The 21306-nt window shown below is 39.1% G+C and overlaps 1 protein-coding gene across 1 annotated transcript in view; it reads left to right on the plus strand.

The window, feature by feature from the left end:
- LOC124155267 (ionotropic receptor 93a) overlaps positions 1 to 20492 on the plus strand; it is a 45501-nt gene extending 25009 nt beyond the window's left edge. The window contains exons 11-17 of the mRNA XM_046528986.1: positions 1361 to 1516; positions 3026 to 3239; positions 7011 to 7249; positions 8866 to 9073; positions 15905 to 15983; positions 19399 to 19589; positions 20280 to 20492. Coding sequence (XP_046384942.1) covers positions 1361 to 1516; positions 3026 to 3239; positions 7011 to 7249; positions 8866 to 9073; positions 15905 to 15983; positions 19399 to 19589; positions 20280 to 20377 — 1185 coding nt within the window. The 3' untranslated portion in view covers positions 20378 to 20492. The remainder of the gene's footprint in view (positions 1 to 1360; positions 1517 to 3025; positions 3240 to 7010; positions 7250 to 8865; positions 9074 to 15904; positions 15984 to 19398; positions 19590 to 20279) is intronic.
- Positions 20493 to 21306: the final 814 nt, after the last annotated feature.

Below are 21306 nucleotides of genomic sequence, written 5' to 3' on the forward strand. Positions count from 1 at the left end.
CTGTATTCTATTCATAAACGCAACCATTCCTTTTTCATACAGACGCCGGGCACTTTCGGCGTGCTCCAAACGAGGTCTCACGAGAAGATAATCATATCTTTATTTTACTCTTTCATTGCATTTTTTCAAGCATTCTTTTAATAAATCCTAATTTACGATTTGCCTTCTCGTAAATTTTCTGAAAGAATGGGAATTGTGTGCCCGACATCCTGTGGATTATCTCGTGGTGATTGCTTCGGAGTGAATATAAACACGAGCGCGTGTTGCTACGCAGAAGCCAAAAGCTAAGTCCTTCCACTGAGCAACTATCTTTAATATTGCTCTGGATAAGGGGCTGGTTGAGGTTGCTGCTTTGGAGGAGGGGATCTGGGGTGTCTGAACCCATTCTCTTCCTTATTCAGCCACTGCTATAGAAAATGGGGAAGGTAGTAAATAAAACAATAAGGTATACGAGGAGAGTTCGATAAGTAATGAAACACATTTTTTTCTGAATCATGGGTGGTTTTATTCAGCATTCAATTGCATCATGTTATTCCCCGACCTTTCAGCAACACAGCACTATTTTTCAACACTCCATTCAATTCCAAGCAGTGGCGTAAATAGGAATATGCTTTGGGGAGGATGGGATGGCTAGTGGCCACCCCCCACCCCACCACCAATGGCTTCTCCAGGCATCGGTGGGTCCGGGAAATTTCTTTAAAAATGACATGTCTGGAAATAAATTTTACATCATTTTGGCTATAAAGATTTAACTTTAAGCAGATGCAGTTATTTCATGTCGAAGCTAGACAATGGCATTAAGAATTTTTTTATTTCTATGAAGCTTTGGGGGGGATCTATCCGCAAATCCACCCTCCCATAGTTACGCCTCTGCCGGATCCCATATGCTCGCTGTATATTCAAGGTGTAGCCGGACGAGTGCAAATAGCACCTCTTTTGCTTTCTCGTCCGAAAATCTTTCTACAATACGCTGGATGAATCCTGAAGTCTGCATCACAAGATCATTCTTCCGTCCATCATAATGATAACTCAAGCGATAGATAGATAAATGGATAGAGGGGGCGATCCCCCCTCCAGGCAACGGGGGTTCCGGGAAATGTTTTGAAAAAAGACATGCCTGGAAATGGATTTTACATCATTTTGGCGCTTAAAATTTAACTTTAAGCAGATACAGTTATTATACGTCAAAACTAGACAATAATTTCAAATATTTTTTTATTTCTCTGAGGCTTTGGGGGGGGGGGGGCATCTACCCCCTCATCCCCCCCGCATAGTTACGCCTCTGATTCCTTGAAGGGGGGCCTGTTTGCCTGCAAGATACCATTCCACTTCCATCTTTATCTCTCTCTCCCCTTCGTAGGCGCTGCTGGGCGCCAGTGCTTTCGTGGTGTCGCCTGGGCTGGAGTCTTGCGTGTCCGCAACGGCGCCCGTGGCGGCCGAGAAGCACGCATTCCTCACCTCCCGTCCGCAAGTGCTGAGCCGTGCGCTCATCTTCATGGCGCCCTTCGCCCCAGACGTGAGTATCGTCACTCTTACTCATCTTTTTTCTCGTTCATAATTGCTGTTGTTCACTCCGACCACCCAGTAGCGGATACATATAGGGGGCGCGCACCCCCCCTTGCGGGGCTGACCGCATTTCTGAAGATTGCAGAACCACAATTGTAACTTTTTTATATCATACGATAACATTGTCTTGTATAGGCATCTAGCGATTTGATCGATGGATTCCTCATTGGAAAATCCTCTAAAATCGCTGGCACATTAATGGCTTTGCCTGGTTTCGCTGATGATAGAACCCGCCCGCCTTTGTGACGGTGCGGGATTCCTCGTCCCTTCCTTTCCTTCCCTATCCCCTACCAGGAGGCGTCGTCGGGCTCCTATCGCAGCGGCGCCTCCTTCCTTTTTCCTTCCAGTCCTCCCCCTTCCGAGGCGCAGAGGTGATAAGCTAACGCTTCCAGACCCTGCCCCCAGAAGTGTAACCTGCGAGCCCGCCCTAGGGTTTCTCATCCACTGTCTTTTATATGCATGTAATCAGTTTCAATAAAACTATCTTAAACTTTGCATGTGACTAGATTATTTTTCATAACGATAAAAGTATAGGTAGCTCAAAATATCTTGTGCGCCTCCCCCCTTGAGCTATTTCTGTATCCGTTATTGCGACCACCCAGTTGACAATACAATGATTTTGGCGACAACAGTTTCGCTGACATTGCAATCAGCGTCTTCAGGTCGAAGGTCAAGTCGATGTTGGACGGCCGGTAAAATACCGGCCATCCAACATCGGTGTGCGTACAAGAAGCCTAAGGAGATTAGGATCCATTATTGTGCAGCGGGTTGCGTTTTTATGGTACTTTCCGTCGCAAATATCTCGAAAGGTATTAGACGTTGGCGGCTCAAACAGAAATCACACATCAAGGGTATTCATTCTCTGTTACCTAGCCAAATTAGAACGAGATCTGGGTGGTCACACTCGAGGGACTCTCGCTGTTAGACCTGAAACCGTATTTCATGATAATCATTACGTAGATATGGTGCAATTCTTTCCCGGCGCACGGTTAACGGCTCACTTTAAGAGCAGTCTTTCACATGCAATGGGAAGAGGGGTAAAAATCAATCATAAGATTCCGCCGATGAAACAGGCAGACCTACGAAGAAAGGAAAAAGCGAGCTAAAAATAGCGTGAAAGATGGCTAGATTTACATGGAACATTGGCGGGGAGTTAGTATTAATTAAACTTTACGGGAAAATTCACCATGATTACGACAGAAGAGTCGTTCGTCGAAACGTTGGTGATATGCAACGATTTAAACCGGTGAAAATCCCGCAAAGACTTCAAACATTCGGTAAATGTTTGGGAAATATAAGTTACGAAAGAAAAGAAGTCTTCTTCATTCAGCCACGTTATCATTACTTGAAATTGAAAAAAAATATGTGAAAGTGTCCAACCCTTATTCATGAGTTGGTGACGTCATACGCAAAGGGGCATCACCCTTGTGGACATCATGTGGTTGGGATCTTCTTGCAGACGTGGCTGTGCATCGCAGTGTCCGTTCTGGTCATGGGTCCCGTGCTCTACTGGGTTCACAACCTCACTCCGTACTACGAGTTCCACGGGTTGAGGCACAAGAGCAGGATCACCCGGAAGGCCAAGAGGAAACTGTCCATCGCCGTCAAACTGACGGCCTTCGACAAGATATGGAAGTGCCTGTGGTACGTCTACGGAGCGCTCCTGCAACAGGGTGAGTCTCTCTCGTTGCTGTCCTGCCCTCATCTCTCACGTCATCCACGTGAGGGTTATTCTGTAACTCGCGGCACTGCGCGCGCGCTCGCTATGGGACTAGCCCCTTACCCCTTAGCGAGCGGCTTCGTCGTCTAATTTCCCGGGTGTTCCGTCGATTTTAATACGAGTGATTGCAAAACTTTCATTTTACATCAGTAAAATACGAGATTGATCAGGGGAGAAATCGAATTTTCTACAAGAAAATAGGTAACATTTGTCCAAGCTAAAACTCTAATGGATAGGACAATGGATGATCTTAGGTTTTCCCGGAGTATCAGTTGCAGAAAAGTTTCTCGGGTATTCCACCGGTTGATGTCGTCCAGGTCTCTCTGGACGACGGCTTCCGGGAGACCTGGACGACATCAACCGGCGGAAAACCCGAGAAAATTTTCTGAATATGACAATTTTTTCATAAAATATCGTGTAATTCGCAAATATCGTAGGCCGCAACAGAAGTTGGTCACCCAACAATTGGTGCCGGAGCAGCATTAGGACTTCCGTGATTATCCGCCAAGAACGATAATCCAAATGGGACACCGAAGTTGAGGGGTCAGCGTGAGGCGCCAGGATTAAATATCTTGTCGTTGCTGATTGGCCATGGAATCGGCCGCCGCGAGGGGGCACCACCAACCCTGCCACATCATTGGGAGCGACAGGAGTTGAAATTAACTTTTCAACGGTTTTTGCGACGCGAGGTGTCACCGCATACTGATCTAAGACTTTGCGCTCAGTCAAGCCAATCAGTGATCGAGTTTAATGAAGATTTCATCGCTACCGAAAGTAAATTACTTTTAAGGATATTTTGATCAACGCATGAACAGAACGAGCCTGAGGTCTGTATTCATAAATCAATCATTAATAAATGTGGGAAAAACATTGCGTGACGCCTATTTCAAACCAAAATATCTCTCCGTACCACAGGATTCCCCTTGATTATCACCCAAGCCCCACCGAAAAAAAGTTCATAATGCACGCTAGTCAACGAGGATTGGTGTTATGGTATCTCGGAGGGCAGTATTTTCGATCGATTGAAAGCGATTTAGCGGTATCTCGAATGTTGAGATAATGATGAGGACCCGCTTGCCTAGCTATGCTCTTCAATTGACGCTGGGCAGATTCTATATCGATTACTTAATGGGTTAAGGTCAAAATAACGTAGAGGTGATTTCATAGTAATTTTTAACTTGGGTAAACTATACTTTTTTTGCTCTTTTGGGGTCGTTAAATCGTCTATTAGTAAAGTGTAAGAAAAAAGTCATTGCTTTTTACAAAAAACGTCATCCATGCCGAATTAAGTAGTCAGTATTTGGTTCCCTCAGCCTCAAATTCGAAAATGGGATTTATCACTAAAAGTAGGTTTTACGGGATTTATCACTACCATATTAGTGCGAAAAATCCACAGAGGAAAAATCATTCGCCTTGACCGGGATTCGAACCCGGATCTCTCGATTTCCGAGAGATCCGGGTTCGAATCCCGGTCAAGGCGAATGATTTTTCCTCTGTGGATTTTTCGCGCTATTTGTGCATTGCGGGTGACTCCGTAAAAAGTTATCACCGTGGCTAGTCACGGTATACTTTCATACTACCATATTAAATCCAATCTAATCTCAAATCCCGTGATCATGTCATAAGTTAAGACATTGAATGGTTCATGCTCCTATAAAATGATACATATTGAATAAGTTTTCTTAATACCTATTGGATGTAATCATTTAATGTAAATGGTGGCGTTTTAAACGAACATAGAAATTATTACCGGTTAAATAATATGTAGATATTTATACCATTAGGGTCAGAATATTATTACTTTTAATTACATTAATTATCCTTAGCAGTATTTCTGGTATTTTTATGAATAATCTAGAGAATTTATGGGTGTATATTTTCACGCAACTTTTCTAGTTATTTTTTTCTTTTTTGGTGCACTTATTGTTGCAAATTTTCCTATTTTCGTACGTTTTTCTTGCGTTTTTTTTCGTAATTTTCGTGCTGTTTTATAATGGGGCGCGTACTTGAACAGTTTTACGTGTGTACGAAGGAGCAGTCAAAATTCCGTCACGTAAAGCGGTGAATTGCTAGAACTCATGCGACACTACGTGGACGTAAGATAGCGAAATATCACCTCTTCTAATTTCGCTCTTGCATTCGCACAAGTCCACGCCATCACGAGAAATAAATGCAGTTCTAATCTTTTGATTTCCGTGCCCATAGTAAAACGGACCTGGTTGACAATTTTCATGAATATTTCGCGCAATTTTTGAGACATTTTGTCGAGAAAATTTTCTTGACATATTGACGAAAGTTTTCGAGAACTTAAATAAACAATTTAGCATGCAATATTTTGTACATTTATATGCAATTTTCCTAGCACCAGTTGATTCAATTTTGTGCAATATTGCGTGCAATTATCAAGGCAATTTTCTATTCAATGTTTCGTGAAATTAACAATAGGATTTTTCGTGCATTTTCAATGCAACTTCTCGTGCTATTTTCCGTGCAAGTTTTCGTACATTTTATCGCAATTTCTCGCGAAATTTTCTATTAAAATTTCGCACAACTTATCTAGGCAATTTTTCTTGCAATTTTCCAAACAAATTTTAGTGCAGTTTTCGATCCAATTTTCATGCTATTTTATAGGCAATTTATCGTGTAATTTCCTATGCAATTTCTCGTGCATTTTCTGGACAATTAATCTTTATTTTTATTTTTTTATTTTTATTTTATTCTCAAACCACTGGATACAGCTCTTATTGGCCATTTTACACCGGGGTGTTCAACAAATTTAACAAGTAAACGTACACAAACGACCATGCCCTGGACCGGGGAAACCTACCCAGGCGGGACTCGAACACGCGACCTCTTGTTTGGCAGGCGGGAACGTTACCCCGCCGCCACCGAGGCCGGCAAATCGTGCACTTTTCAATGAAATTTATCGAGCAATTTTCTATAAAATAAGTTCAACAGATTCAGGCTTCAATTGGTGGAAGTTAGACATATTTATTTAAATATTTATAGAAAATGTTCGCGCAAAGTATCTTTACAATTTTTCTTGCATTTTTCTATTCAACTTCTCGTTAAATTTTCAAAGCAAAATTTTTAGACAATTTCTTGCATTTTCTTGGAAATTCTGGCGCAATTTTCTAGGAAATTTTCAATGCAATTTATTGTACGTTATTATTCAATGCAATTTGTGTCTGAGAATTTTTCGGTAATTTTTTGGTGCTATTTTTTCTGCAAAATTGATGAAATGTTAGAGATTTCTCCTGCAACAATACACGTAAGATATCGTACTACTGCAAAAATGGGAAGAATACATGGCTGCATTTAAAAAATATTGGCCACATATTAGCTTCAATAATTTACAGTAATCATCCGTATTGCACGCACAGTTCGGGAATGTTAAAATAAATTTTAAAAGCCCGTCCCGAAAAAGTGCGAAATTTCCGCCATTTTAACGTCGTAACTATGGCGGGTGACGGAAAATTCCGGTTTTCGGAAAATTTCTACCAATCATTTCCAGTCCCCCATCTTTATGCCAAACTTCGTCCAGCCAACTGGTATCCTTAATTATAGCTTATTCCACTGTGGAATTCGGATTGCACTTCCCGTCAGCGACGAGAGACAAAGAATTTAATAATCGAATTTAAAAGCGGAGTGGGTGTCGACACATCTAGGGACTAGAGTGCTCTGTTGTGAATATGTGGGATCTCAGCATTTCTCGCTTTCGCAGGCGGCATCCAGGTTCCGATGGCGGACAGCGGTCGCATCGTGATCGGCACTTGGTGGTTGGTGGTGATCGTCGTCATGACGACATACTGCGGCAACCTGGTGGCCTTCCTCACCTTCCCCACAGTCTCCATGACCATCTCCACCCTCGACGACCTCACCAGGGCCCTAGAGGACGACTCTGGAGGACAGCCATTGTCTATCGGCATCATCGACGAAGCTGCGGACAGGGCTAGCCTCAAGGTACGCACAGCGATGAGGAAAGAACTCAAACAATGTGATTGAGATCAATCACAATAACACTGTCAAATTAATAACTAAGCATGATTTAAAATTTCCCTACGAATAAGTAATCATTAAGATTACAATTACGATTAAATTTCCACTTAATTGTGCTCCTTTAGTGCGATATTTACGTCACACCATATGAGTGTGCAATCACAAACAAAAAAGGTTTTTATGCAAACGAACATATTTTTCTTGAGCGGAAAATTCCTTGCGGTGTATGTCTCCTTAATAAAATACTTCAGTTCGCCAACGTTTCGAAAATGTAATACTCTTCCGCAGGGCTTTATTGCATCATAATTAAATTGAAAAAGATGCGGACTATCACTGTGAGTGACTTTATATTATTAGAATTCCAGGCATATGATAAATAAATACTTTAAAAAAAATTTTTTAAGTGTACAAATTAGACGTACTTCAATTGAAATATCGTGGAGTCATTTGTTTTTTTCGTGGCTATGTTACATTGTTAAATTTAATTTTGGTACATCGGATTATAATTAATTTTGCTTGATTGCAGCTATTCATTTTTTTTAAATGTAAACCATTCATTTAAATGACCTTTAAGTAAATTTATTTCCTGAGACTGACTAAAAATTTTGTTGATAGCATGTTTGTTGTCAATAGCGTGTTTCGTTGATGCACAGATTGTACCCTTCTTTTTAATCGATCTTTTATGCTGGGAAAACCTTTTCTACGTCTGTCCAATATTACTGTTATCACAGTCGTGGCATAGTTCTGAATACACAATATAGGTTGAAAAGACTTAGCCATTCATTGAAAAGTTTTTACATAGACTATCTAAAAGCTAGCTAAAGTTGTATTTAGTCAGTCGCACGCAATATTTTTGTTAAAGCTGGAAGAATTTCGGGGTGTGCTTAGGCATCTATAGCAACCTCGATGGCTACGAGCCAGCATTTCCACCAATAGCATTGAAACTGAGGGAACTACTGAGATTTGGCAAATTTAGCTATATCATTCCCTTCTACTATTTCATTTATCCCAATGTTGATCCTAATTCTCCATCTCTCTCTTCCTCCAATTGGGCCTTAGATTCTCCTGATGATCTTTCTTTCAAAATTTCTTAGGTTTTCTACATCCTGACTTGATAATTTCCATGTCTCTTTGTCAGCTTACATAAGTTACAACTGGTCTAATTAGAGTAGCTTTGTATTCCTTGATAAAATAGTTGATTTGAGAAGAGTAACATTTGCAAAATATGCCTCATTACCTTCTATTACCCTTCGATTGATCTCAGTGGATCTCTTATTTTCATTTTTAAGCCTGACTAGGCGTATTGTATACATTTACAACCCAGTGACGTCATGGCAAAATTAGCAACGCATTTTCCTTAAATTTTTCAGAAGAGAAATATTACTCTGTCTGTGTTTTTTATTACCAGTTATTATTTACATTTTATTAAAAATTTTCTGTTTTGGTTACGAATGCATATATTAGAAACTATGAGCAAAAAATTTGATAAAAGTGTTGTTTGACTATTCTGTGCTTTGTTGACCAGCACCATGACACCACTGGACTACAGCCGTGTTTTTCATTCTGGGTTCACCCGGTAGGAGGCGGCGGATTCGCGTCTTCGCTACCTGAGTTCCACGGCCCAGGTGCACGAGCCTTCGGTTTCGAAAGACGACAACCGGAGCGCGGAGAGGGGCATTCTGGACAGGGTGAGGCGAGGAGGTCACGTGCTGGTCGCCCGGCTCTCTCACCTCCAGCTACTCGCCGAAGAGGACTACTTGGTGGTGAAACGATGCGACTTCCACCTCGGTGAGCCTCTTCACTCACTTTTAGGCGAAAAAACTAAAAAAAAGGTGTGATTCCCTCCCCCCCCAATCCGACCTCCTACTTTATCTGCCACTGCTCCATCCTTACCCATTCAAACCAACATTTGAGTTGAATCCAAGGGGGCTTCTTAACCCTTAACCAGTGACGTGCAGTTCTTGTTACACTACCAATGACGTGCGGTCTGGGAGACCGCAATAAATCAAAAATTCATAAAATATTTCTACGCAATTTTTATTGTTTTGTTTAATTTTTCTTTGAATGCTTAACTATTTCAAAACTTATATTAAAATTTTTACACTCCCAATACGAACCAATTTATCATAAAAAATTGTGATTTGAAGCAGGATCGAAAAAACTGATGCCAAAAACACTTGAGTTATAATTATTATATTTATGTATCAATATTTCGCCAGATTCAAAAAAGGCCTTAAATGTTTAAGTTGGAAGGCTAAGTAGCCATGTAATTTATCCCGCTTATTCCTTTTCTTGATGCATTCTTAGTAAGTGACGTGCGGTCTCACAGACCGCTAATCGAGTTCAATTGCAAATTTACAGAAATTAATAAAAGGAACGTTAAATTTTGAGAGTGGGATGTCCTTGTTATGTAGAAATATGAAGCTAACGAGAATTATAGATATTTGAAATCTTAATTTTGAAAATATTCATAATTTTAGAAGCGCAGCGGTCTCTCAGACCGCATGTCACAGGTTTAAGGGTTAAGAGGGATTTAAGAAGGCACTTTATACGACAGTTACCCTAGTAGCACCAAAAGGATTGTATCTAGCTTTAATACGTATCATGGTATACACTGTAAACATATTATATCTGTATAAAATACATGCAAATTTCCTCTACCATACAGATAATATCTAGATATTATACGTATTATATCTGCTGCCATATTATGGATTTTATATAGAATAGGCCCCGCCGGCCTCGGTGGCGGCGGGGTAAAGTCCTCGCCTGCCAAACCGAAGGTCGCGGGTTCGAGTCCCGCCTGGGTAGGTTGCCCCTATCCAGGGCATGGTTGTGTGTGATAGTTGTTGTTTCATGTTATACCCTCCGATGTAAAAGGCCTTCTGAGCTGTTTTCGGGGCGATGGAAATAAATAAATAAAATACGTATAACTCGTCGTAAATCTGTTTATTATACATATCTTATACATGTCTGATGATCCCTGGTTACGCCGTAAGGATATTATTTGTATATTTTAAAGATTCAGGTATACATCAAGGACCATCGATCATCAGACATGTGTAAAATATGTATAATACACAGATTTGCAAATGTGTATACCGATGTATTTCGAAATCTTAAATATAAACAGATATAATCCTTTTGGTGCAACTAGGGTAGGTATCGATACAGCTAAGAATCAGCTCAATTCAATTTCAATATCTCACGAGCATGGCAACTTGCTATTATAGTTCAGCAGAAGAATGATAGGTGGCGTTAAGTCCACGCTAATATTGCCCCAAATCTTTGAAGCGAATTTTTTCGGTAGTCATAATCAGTGTAGGTAAAAGTACCGAGAAAGAGTAACTGAGATCAATTAGAGTTACTTCGTAAAAATTAAGATTACCGAACGAGCATGCCAGGTTATCAAAGGGGGCGTCCAGACCACGGTAATTTTTTTACGAACTCACCGAAGCTTTGAAGCGAATTTTTTCGCTAGTCAAAATCAGTGTGGGTAAAAGTACCGAGAAAGAATAGCGGGGAGCAATTAGATAGATAGCGGGGTTAGTTACTTCGTAAAAATTAAAATTACCGATTTTAAAAAGTAATCAGTAATATTAGAGTTCCAATTACAATAACTTTTTGTAAGAATATCCTCTCTAGAGAACACCAGGTAACTGTCGAATATTGGAGTAAAAATGTGGAATATATGAGTCGTAGAAATGGCTAAATTTGCAATTTCACTGGCGATACATGTAATTATAACTGCTGTAACGACACAAGGAGTGTCGTATTTTGTACCTTTCATAAGTAGGGTACAACATAAGAGTGGCTGAATCTAAACGAGCAAATTATGGTACTCAGGGATTCGAAAGTTATCCGTAGACCCACGAAAATCAGTGAAATGAGCAAAGGAATCGTCGATTACGAGCAAGTAACGATTGCAGCAAAAGAAACGATTCCTCTTTCACCGTAAGTAACCAAATTTTCGTATAAAGTAATCGTTATATGTACAAATTAATGCAAAAGTAATCGTTACAATTAATTCGATTACTTGTCAACAACGGTCATAATTTATATTTATTACTAATTTAAATATAATAAAGCTGCGATTTCACTCACTGACTGACTGATTCATCACAATTCGCAGCCCAAAATGTGATAGGTGGGGGTATTTGGCTTATTGGACGTAAAAGTAAAAAAAAATTCATCGGGAGGAAATATCTGAAACCTTGAAAAAGTCGATTAGTTTTCGAGATATATCGACTTGAATTAACATGGGAGCCTTATGGAACTAAAACTTTTTCGCTTTTATTTTGTACATTTAAACGTTTGAGGAACATGATATTCAACGGACATAGACTAGATTTTTTGGTTGATTTTTTAATGTGGTTGCCATAGCGACGAATTGATATTTTGTATTTTTTATTATTGTTTGAAAGCTTCCAATGCTTTTCTTATGGGAAAATTTTCGGAATTTTTTTGACCAACTTGCAATAATCGTACGAAAAATTCCTTGAAATATAAGGTGTAGGATTTTTTGACTGATGTTTTGGCTATCTTGGAATTTTCGTACGTCGAAACAATTCCGAGGAATAAACGATTTCGATTTTACATTGTCGTGAAGGGTGAATTTTCAAACTCGGATTTCGGCGTTGAGACATGTGCCATATGGAAATTTAGAATCTCCTGAAAAACCGTTTAGGGTGCTTCGCAAATTAGCAAAACATGATTACTTTATACGATGGACCAATGACATTTTGTGAATGGTTACATCTAAGTGTTTCTTACAATGCCAAATGGAAATATGTTTTGTATGTAGTATCATATTCGATATACATATCGAATCTGCGTTTCCTTAATATATATCGAATTGCTATAACATACATGAATTTATATCCACGCATAGTTGACCAGAAATTAAAGGGTTAATGATCACAGACTGGAAGTTAAATCAATAGGATTGCGAATTTTCAATTCACGTGTCAGTATACTTGATGATTCGATACGATAATGATAGCAAATATGCAAATTGGCGTATCTTTAGAGCTATTTATGTAGGACCGAAGAAATTTGATAAATATGTTCATCATAGCATTGTTCATACTGCACTATTGAAATACATTTGCTTGCTAGGCTCCCATTCGACACATATCGAATCTATACTTTTGTAAAATATATCTAATTGCTATTACTTATACATAGAATTTAACATCTACGGGGGCATTTGAGAATTCGTTATGAAGCAAATGACCAATGAGTGGATGGCAACTAAATGTGATCGCGAGTGTCATTAAATTTAAATTTCTCACCATGACGTAAATATTCAGTTCAAAACGTACTCCTAATGTTTATATCATCGTGGTTACTAAGACGACCTTAAGTATTGTTGAGGGCGAATAAGCGAGTCGTTCGCCCATTCCGCCCATATCAATAAAATTTTGAGTGTTTTTTTTCGCTTTTTTAGAAACTTATGGACCCAATACTCGAACACAAGTGACACAAATATGTTCCCACACCACTCCCAAACCCGCTTGATGAACTCAAGCGCCCATCGACTCGTTTTTCCTATAAATCGGCCTTTAGGCGCATTTTTTCGGTATTCAAAGATGTCGGCATATGAGTGATCCATTCATTCTCAATATTTGCCGTACAGGATTTGAATCATCGCGAATATAAATTTCGGCTGACAGCACTAGTTATAACTGAATTCTCTGCGAAATGCGAATCGTTCTGCCCGACGGCGACGCGAGACTGAATGATGGGGTCGAATGAAAATAGTCTTCCTAAGGGGAGGTTTTCTGGATGAACTCATTACCCATTCTTCGTATACGGTTGATTACTGCGATTCAGACCTTCTGGCCATGGAGAAGATATTTATAAATTGTTAGTCTCATTCGCAAAGATAACTTTTAACGTTCTTTTTTAATTGAACAAATCAAATGAACACACTTTAGAAACACATTTTACCAGGAAAAGTATTCGCGAAGAAAATCGACACGTACTGCTATTTCACAAATCAAATGAACACAAATTACAGACACAATTGTCCATGGTTATTACTCACGAAAAAAATTGGGATCAACGACACTACCTTACTTCACAAATCAAATTCCGCTTAAATTGCAAAGGAATAAGTACTTAGGGCAAAGCGTAGGAGCGTCGACGCGTACAACTAAACGCCACTATTTTTTTTAACAATACTCCCTTTTTGTTTGCGTCTCGTTGGCAACAAGAATTGTTGCCCATTTTCACGCGAATCTCATTGTTTCTCCACGTCGTCAACAAGAATTATAACAATCTTTGCATGTGGAAGTTGAAGAAAGGTTAGAAAAATACTACGGTTGTCAAAAAAGGGAGAATAGCACATCAAACGCCAACAAGATTTAACAATATTCAACACTTGCATGTAGAGTTAAATCTGGGGTCTTTCCTTGGGGGTTGTGTTTGAATCGCTCGTAATAATCTTACCCACTCACCATCACGAGCGGTCCATTACGAGCGGTCACCAACACGAAGGGCAATTGGTATGTTTGAAACTTTTCGTGTCGAAGTCGTAATGGAGCCTTTGTAATGAGACGGATCACGAATGGTGGCTGTGGCAACGTCGTAATTTCCTTCATTTGTTTACGAATTCCTCATCAGTGCGGCGTAAATTAAATTAAACGGCAGAAATATATGCTTCTGCAATTCATTGAAGGCAAACTTCGTAAAATGAAACGTATTGCGATATTAATATTTAATTCATCATTAATAAACCATTAAACATAATCGTTTTTAATATTTACGTTACATTAGCCTCTTATTATTCCATTTTTGATCCATATTTTTCGGTAAATGTACGTTTTCTCATAGAGTAATTATTTTTACAGAGTATTAGCTTAAATGAAACGCAAAAATAACTACTTACTCAAAAATAGAAAAAGATGTAGCAATATATATGTTGCTGATAAACTAAGTTTCCATAAATTGCCATTTAAAAATCTCATAACACCTGGTGTGATTAATACATTTTCCCTCAGCGTTGGGAAGATTTGAAATCTGCCACTAAAGTAGCGTGCTACAATCGTGAGGGCAACCAGACTGGGGTGGAGCCCCTAAATTTAGTGAGCTTATTCATATTTAAAAACGTGTGATAGCACTGATAGGGAAGAATGCTACACACGGCCATGAAGACTTGCAGGAATCACTAATCATTTTTAATATTGAGGTAATACTAACATTAGCGTGGCAGACCCCAAGTGTAGCTTAGTTGAGAATGTCACAAAATATAAGCATTGTAATCATTGGTTATTTCAGCAACAGAATTCATCAGAAAGCCACGAAGATGAAGAAAAAAATAGTCAATCGGTAGACTCAAGTGATCTTTCTTCCTTTGACCAGAGCTTATCATCCTCAAAATCTCCTTCCACATCTACTAAGAGTGTTTCCACTCTTATTCCCACTTCTAATGCACTTTCCACATTTATTCAGACGCTATCAATTTCTAATCGCCCTCGAGCTCACTCACTTCCCCTTCAAGTCAAACTACCACACCAAGCACCATTGTTCATTGTCGTCTTCAAAATTCTCATGTGTACATTAACATCATGGAGTCCGCCATGTTGTTTACTAGGTATCCATAATAGTCAATCCTTCGCAATCACCTCAACCGATAGCTGCCGAGTCAGATAATCACGAAGGGTTTTCCCGGGTGTAATTTTTACGAGTGATTCAAAAACACACCAAAATTACGAATCACTCGTAATTGTACCACGTGACTCCTTGGTTACGTGCTCGGAATAATCACGAGTGATTCAAACACAACCCCAACGGGGTTGTGTTTAAACTGGATGTATTCATAACCAATTCTTCGTGTACAGTTGATTACTGCGATTCAGACCTTCAGGCCATTCCTTCAGCACCCATTTCTCTTCATCTACACTCCCTGACAGCGCCTCTTTGACATGTAAACCTGCATTTAATGATTATATAAAGCCATTCCAGGAAAATAATGTTTCAAAATATTTTATTTGGGTACTCTAGCCATAAATAAATATATTTTACCAAAAATCTACTCTTGTGAATAAGGTTAACGTGGTCGGTGTTGCTATTTGATCAGCGCTCGAGAAATTCAAATTTTCACTTTTGATTACTCAAATGTAACGATTGCTCGAATGTAATGAGTACTCGCACGAAATTTGGAGTAAATTAAAAGTGAAAATTATTGAAAAACAAAAAAAATATATTCGACCAAAAGTTGACTCCCATGGATGGACTTTACTAAAACTGCTTTTCAATCAGCACGCCTGGAATTAAAATTTTCGCTTTTGATTACTATTCAGATGTAACGATTTCTTAAATGTCTTGATTAATCACAGGAGATTTGGAGTAAATTAAAAGTAAAAAATACTTTAAAATGTATCGATTACAGCTAAAAATTACTCTAATGATGTATCGATTACAAGTAAAAATTACCAAAGATGTAATCGATACCAGTAATTCTATTAATCCTACTTCGTTACATCGTCTCACTATTAAAGATATATATTTCTTTTGGATGATGGCTCTATTGAGAAGAATATCAAAACAAAGATAGCTAGCTTTCCTAAACATTACAAAAATATTGTAACATGAATTCTTACTATTACTTTTCAGGAGGAGAAACATTTTTGGGAGAAAATTTAGTGATGATTGTGGCCAAGAATAGTCCATACCTCACCCTCATCAACGATGAGTAAGTTGAAAGAGAAAGTTGAGTAAGTAAAGTTGAATTTTCAGAAATCATACGTTGGAACTGTCGGTCTCCTCTTCAAGCATAAAAAATGGTAAGCATTGCAGTTGAAAAAGTTCGCATTTCGTTTTGCAAACATCATGCAGTTGAAGCCAAAATATTTTTTCGTGACTTTCCTATGGGATTCCCATGACTTCCTTTCTAAACTCAATTCCATTTCCCTCCCTCCCAATCAGCCCATCATCACGGCAACCATTGATGTAACCTCACTGTACACTTCAATCCCTCATTCTGAAGGACTAGCTCCTCTCCACCAGTATATTTCACTACGGCCCGCACCTCAAAACCCCAGCGCTGAATTTCTTCTTGATCTTTCCAATTTTATTCTCGCTCACTACGCCTTCTCGCTTAATAATTACTACTATCTGCAAGTGTCCAGCTGTGCAATGAGAAGTAGAATTAGTCCTTCTTATGCCAATATTTTCCTTGGCCTATTCTAAGAAGACTTCCTAAAAAAGTTACCCTCTAAATCCTCTTCAATCCAAAAAACCAAATATCATTAAAATTGGTACAGCCGTTCTCGAGTTATAAATGTTATAAATAACACGATTTTCGACTTCCTTTTACATACATAGATAGAAATATACAAGTATGAAACGTGTCTATTAGCAACAGATGAAGTCTCCCAGACTTATCTTAAGGCCGTTTTACACGGGGCACGGAATCGCGCAGGTTAGAGCTGCATTAATTTCTAAAATGGCGTGGAATTGCGCGAATGAATGAACGAAATTAGAACAGGGGCTATTTTGCCGTCTCGCATCCACGCATTCTCGCATGTGTTCTAGCAATTCACCGCTTTACATGACGCAATTTTGATTGCGCCTTCGCACGTAAGTCAGATTGCGCAATTCCGTGTACCGTGTAAAACGGCCTTTACGCTGTCTCCGAGAGTGGTCTCACTCCCAATTCCACGTGTGTTATTCAACTCTCAGTTCTATTTCGAGACTTTTAGTCTCCAGGGGACATGCCGCTTTGGTTAGAGGCAATGTTTGTGAATCATACTACAAGAAAGTCACCTTTTTATATTTGCCGATAATGTATTGCATTGAGAAATAAAAGACAGAGAATATAAATCATCGAAGAGCAAACAATTCGCGATAGATGTGTTCATTTCTTCTGGAGCAGCTAGGACCAGACCAGGAACATGATTCCGTAATGAAAGGATGACATCTATTGAATATTCTCCTTTCCCAGTTCTTGGACCGAGCACACAAATACCTCGTATTTTTTCGTATACCTTAAAATGTATCTCGTATAGCTTACTTGGGACAGATGTATTACTTTGGAACAAAATGAGTTATTTTAATTTGCAAGGCTGGTTAAAGCATCCATCTCACCTTTTTGGGCTGATTTTTCTGTAGCTATAAAACAATTAATAAGACTAATAGCCCGGTTAAAAGTAGACATTGACCCTTGCATAAATTCCCAAAAAGCTGAAAATTTGCATGAACCTTAAGGATACCACTCTAATGAAATCCTGAAAAGTCCCCATCGATCCCGTGCGTGCAAAACATTTTATTCAAGGTCAAAGGTCACAAAAAGTTTTTTTTTTGCATTTTTTGGCCAAACGGTTAGTTTTATGATAAAAATTGCTCAAACCAAAATTGTAGATCGGAAAATTATCTACAAAATTGTTATATTACTTTTTTCTCTCTAAGATTTGCCGTTTCTGAAGAAAAGCCATTCGAAAGTCAGCTGGAGCTGTATTCTCCGTAATATGCATGACTATATTGTTGCTCTCTTCGAACATTATTGGACGCGTAACTCGAATATTGGTTACTAGCTCTCACCTGTCCATCCATGAAAGCGAGCAATGTAGATGGTATGAGGGTGAAGACAAAAGATGGCGAAATAAAGAATGTGAGAACCTACAGCTACTTGGGAACTTTGATAACAGAGGACTGGAAAAGTATAGGGGAAATAAAAAGAAGGATACGAATGGCGGAAGAAGTTCTTAAGAAGAAGAAAAGAGTCTTGTGTAACAAGGGACTGGAATTAAAATTGAGGAAGAGATTGGTGAAGTGCTATGTGTGGAGTGTGTTTATTTATGGATGTGAGACTTGGACGATGGGGAAGAGAGACAGGGACAGGATTGGGGCGTTTGAGATGTGGGTTTGGAGGAAGATTGAGGGAATACGGTGGACGGAAAAAGTTAGGAATGAGCGAGAATTAAATAGGATAGATGAGAAAAGAACGTTGATGGAGAAAATAAATATAAGGAAGGGTAACTGGCAGGGGAATATGATGAGAGGGAATGGAATTTTGAAAGTAGCTTTGGAGGGATCGGTGGAAGGGATCAAAAGAAGGGGAAGGAGAAGGCTGAAGTTCATTGACAACGTAAAAATTGGAAGATATGGAGACTTCAAGGAGATGGCCAGATACAGGAAAGAATGGAGACAGCGTTGGCGTAAGGGACCTGCCGACGGGCAGAACACCAGATGGTAAAACCATTATTCTAAGTTATTTCAGAAGTATTCTAAAACGAAGTCAAAGCGTTTCTCTTAAGCTTCAGACTCTGAAAAATGTTAAAATTTACCAATTTTTAAGCAAAAAAATCCTGTTTCCGGACCTTCTCAGTAAGTATGAAGCATAACTAGTTTGTAATTAGTCAAAATAAAATACAAGAAAGGTAATATAAAAATTTTAGTGAATATTTCCTGTTAGATGTTTCAGCATAATATATCTTTCCTTATTTTTTGTAAATTTTTTGTTACTGGGAACACGTAACATTTATTTTTTATTTGTAGTGATTTAAATCACAAATATAGATACTCAGGGATAATTTTCATACATAAACCCATGTTTTGGAATTTTTCAGTTGACATGAAAACTTTTTGTCTTGGCCATACATTTTATTAGTTCGAAGTTGAAAATTGTCCAGTGTTTTACGGCACTTATAAAGATACACCGTAGAGCAGTTTGGCCTCAATACTTACCCACTCCACTGTATTTTACTGTGACACTTTGATAAAAACGTTAATGTTTGCGCAAGGTGACTTTTATTACAAGGATGCGTATTTAGAAATTATTCTCTGGCTATGCACGAAATTATTGCCTTCATTGCTGCAGACGTTTCGAGAAAACGACTTTTTTCACATTTTCAAGGCTTGTATATCTCACCGTATAAGATTTCAATCGATGGTTGAGAGAAGAATTCCTAAATATTATAATTCACTGGGAAAAACTTAAATCGCATAAACTTATCTACATGATTATAGCAGAGCCTCAATCAACACTAAACACGATGCTTGCTGACGCAAACGCGTCAATACTTTGCCATGGCAACGCATCTGCTGTTTACATTCCCCAATGGGCAGCACCCAAAGCATTGTTGATTAATCCGCGCCATCCATTGCAGGATAAAGAAAATGCACCACGGAGGTCTGATCCAGAAGTGGACTTCGGACAGTATGCCGAAGAAAGGACTCTGCAAGGAGAGGTCCCACGAGAGAAGCGGCAGTTCCGCGGAGGGCGGCAAGAGCGACGCGGCCAAGAACAGGGAGGTCAAATTGGACGACATGCAGGGATCGTTCTTCGTCCTCTTCATCGGTGAGGTTCCTTCTAAACACGTTGCATACCGGGGTATTTAATGCCCTTTTAACCACCATTTGCTCTGGCGTTTTTTTCAACTTCCGTCCCTGACCAAACCTCAAGGTATTTTTTTACATTAAAAATACATTTTGGGCGGTATTTTGTATTTAAAGTACATTTTGAGCGATATTTTGTATTTCAAGTCATCTTCGGCCTGTATTTTGCCCTGCCCTGAGTATGAGAATGCGTGAAATTCCTCCGAAAGCGAAGCTAAGATTGCCTAGACCATGGCGGGTTATTCTTTCTGTGGATGAAAGCCAAGTAAACCGAGTGAAAGGTTTAAGAGATTTTAGCATTTTTTCCTACTTGAAATTTATTATTCTCTCCGCACTGGATGGCCAAGTAAACCGAATCAAAGGTATCTGATATTTACTTATGAATTTTCTAACTTGAAGTGGTATTCCGATTTTTTCACCTCAGGATATGTTAAGGGAAATGTCGACAAGTGTCTAATCAACATATCCTGAAAATTTCAAGGTGATTGCTTCAGCATTTAACAATTATTTGTCCGTCATGGAAAAAGACAAAATATTGCCGATCGAGAGGGAGTGATCAGTCTTCTTATTGGGTTTTTAACATGAATTTTAGAAAAATTTCCTGGGAGACTGTGCAAATTTATCTAACTAATATTTTTCATTTTATCCCCAGGTTGCTTCCTTGCACTGATTGCTATTGCCGTGGAGTACGCCTGGCATCGAAGAGAAGATATTCGACAAACTTTAGCCAATAAATCGCGAGCGTTTTAATTAAATGTACTGTGAATTTTGACATGATCTAGGAATTCAATGCAAGTTTGTTAAATTAGTACCGCCTAGATACATTTTGCTGCCTGACTGGGAGTTATTTGGTCTTTTTCCATTCCTACTCCATTTGAAAAAACCCAGAGGACGTTTCACTGGTTTCTCTCTGCCTTGCCTGTATTCGTCCCTCAGAGCACAGGCGGATTTAAGGGGAGGGGGTGGGCGCGCGGGGGCACGGGCCCCACCCTTAAAGACGCTTAAAAAATAGGCAAGATTTTGAATACGGTTATGATAAAGTTTGTTTTGTTTTGTGGATTTTAAAGCCTCAGTAATTTAATTTCATATTAAAAACTTTCATATTAAAATTAAGAGAATATTCCATGCAGTAATTGTTACAGGCTGTCTATAATCTTTAATATGAGAAGACCGTTTGCCTGTCAGGCCCTTGTGCCCCCCATAAAAAATCCTGGATCCGCCCTCGTCTCAAAGTGATAGTTCAAGTGATATGCGTCATGAAATAAGGATAACTGTTTTTAAAATAGGTTTACAGGGACCAAAAGGGTGATCGCTCGATTCATCATTTTCTCAATCACACGGTCATTCCTTTTCCACGCATCGCTTGTTCCGTCACTTTCCGCATTCACAACTGTCGATTAATTATTTGTCAAGCGTGGCGTTACAATTGATATTATCGGCCGTGAGTTCTGGATGGCTGAAAGAGAATCAAGGGGACTAGAAGGATAGAGGAGTACGCATAGAGGAAGCCCAATTCCATCTCATACAAGGCGGATTTCTGTTGCCTCTTCGTTTGCATTTTAATCGGGTTTAAAAAATGTCCGCGGAGCTGTGAAGAGTGTAATGGGATCCACTTGTTTCCTATATTATGCAGTATCATGTTTGTCACTGCGAGGAATAGCATTGAAAAGTAATCACTT

This window comes from Ischnura elegans, chromosome 3 (genome assembly GCF_921293095.1).
Source record: "Ischnura elegans chromosome 3, ioIscEleg1.1, whole genome shotgun sequence".
Classification (NCBI taxonomy): Eukaryota; Metazoa; Arthropoda; class Insecta; order Odonata; family Coenagrionidae; genus Ischnura; species Ischnura elegans.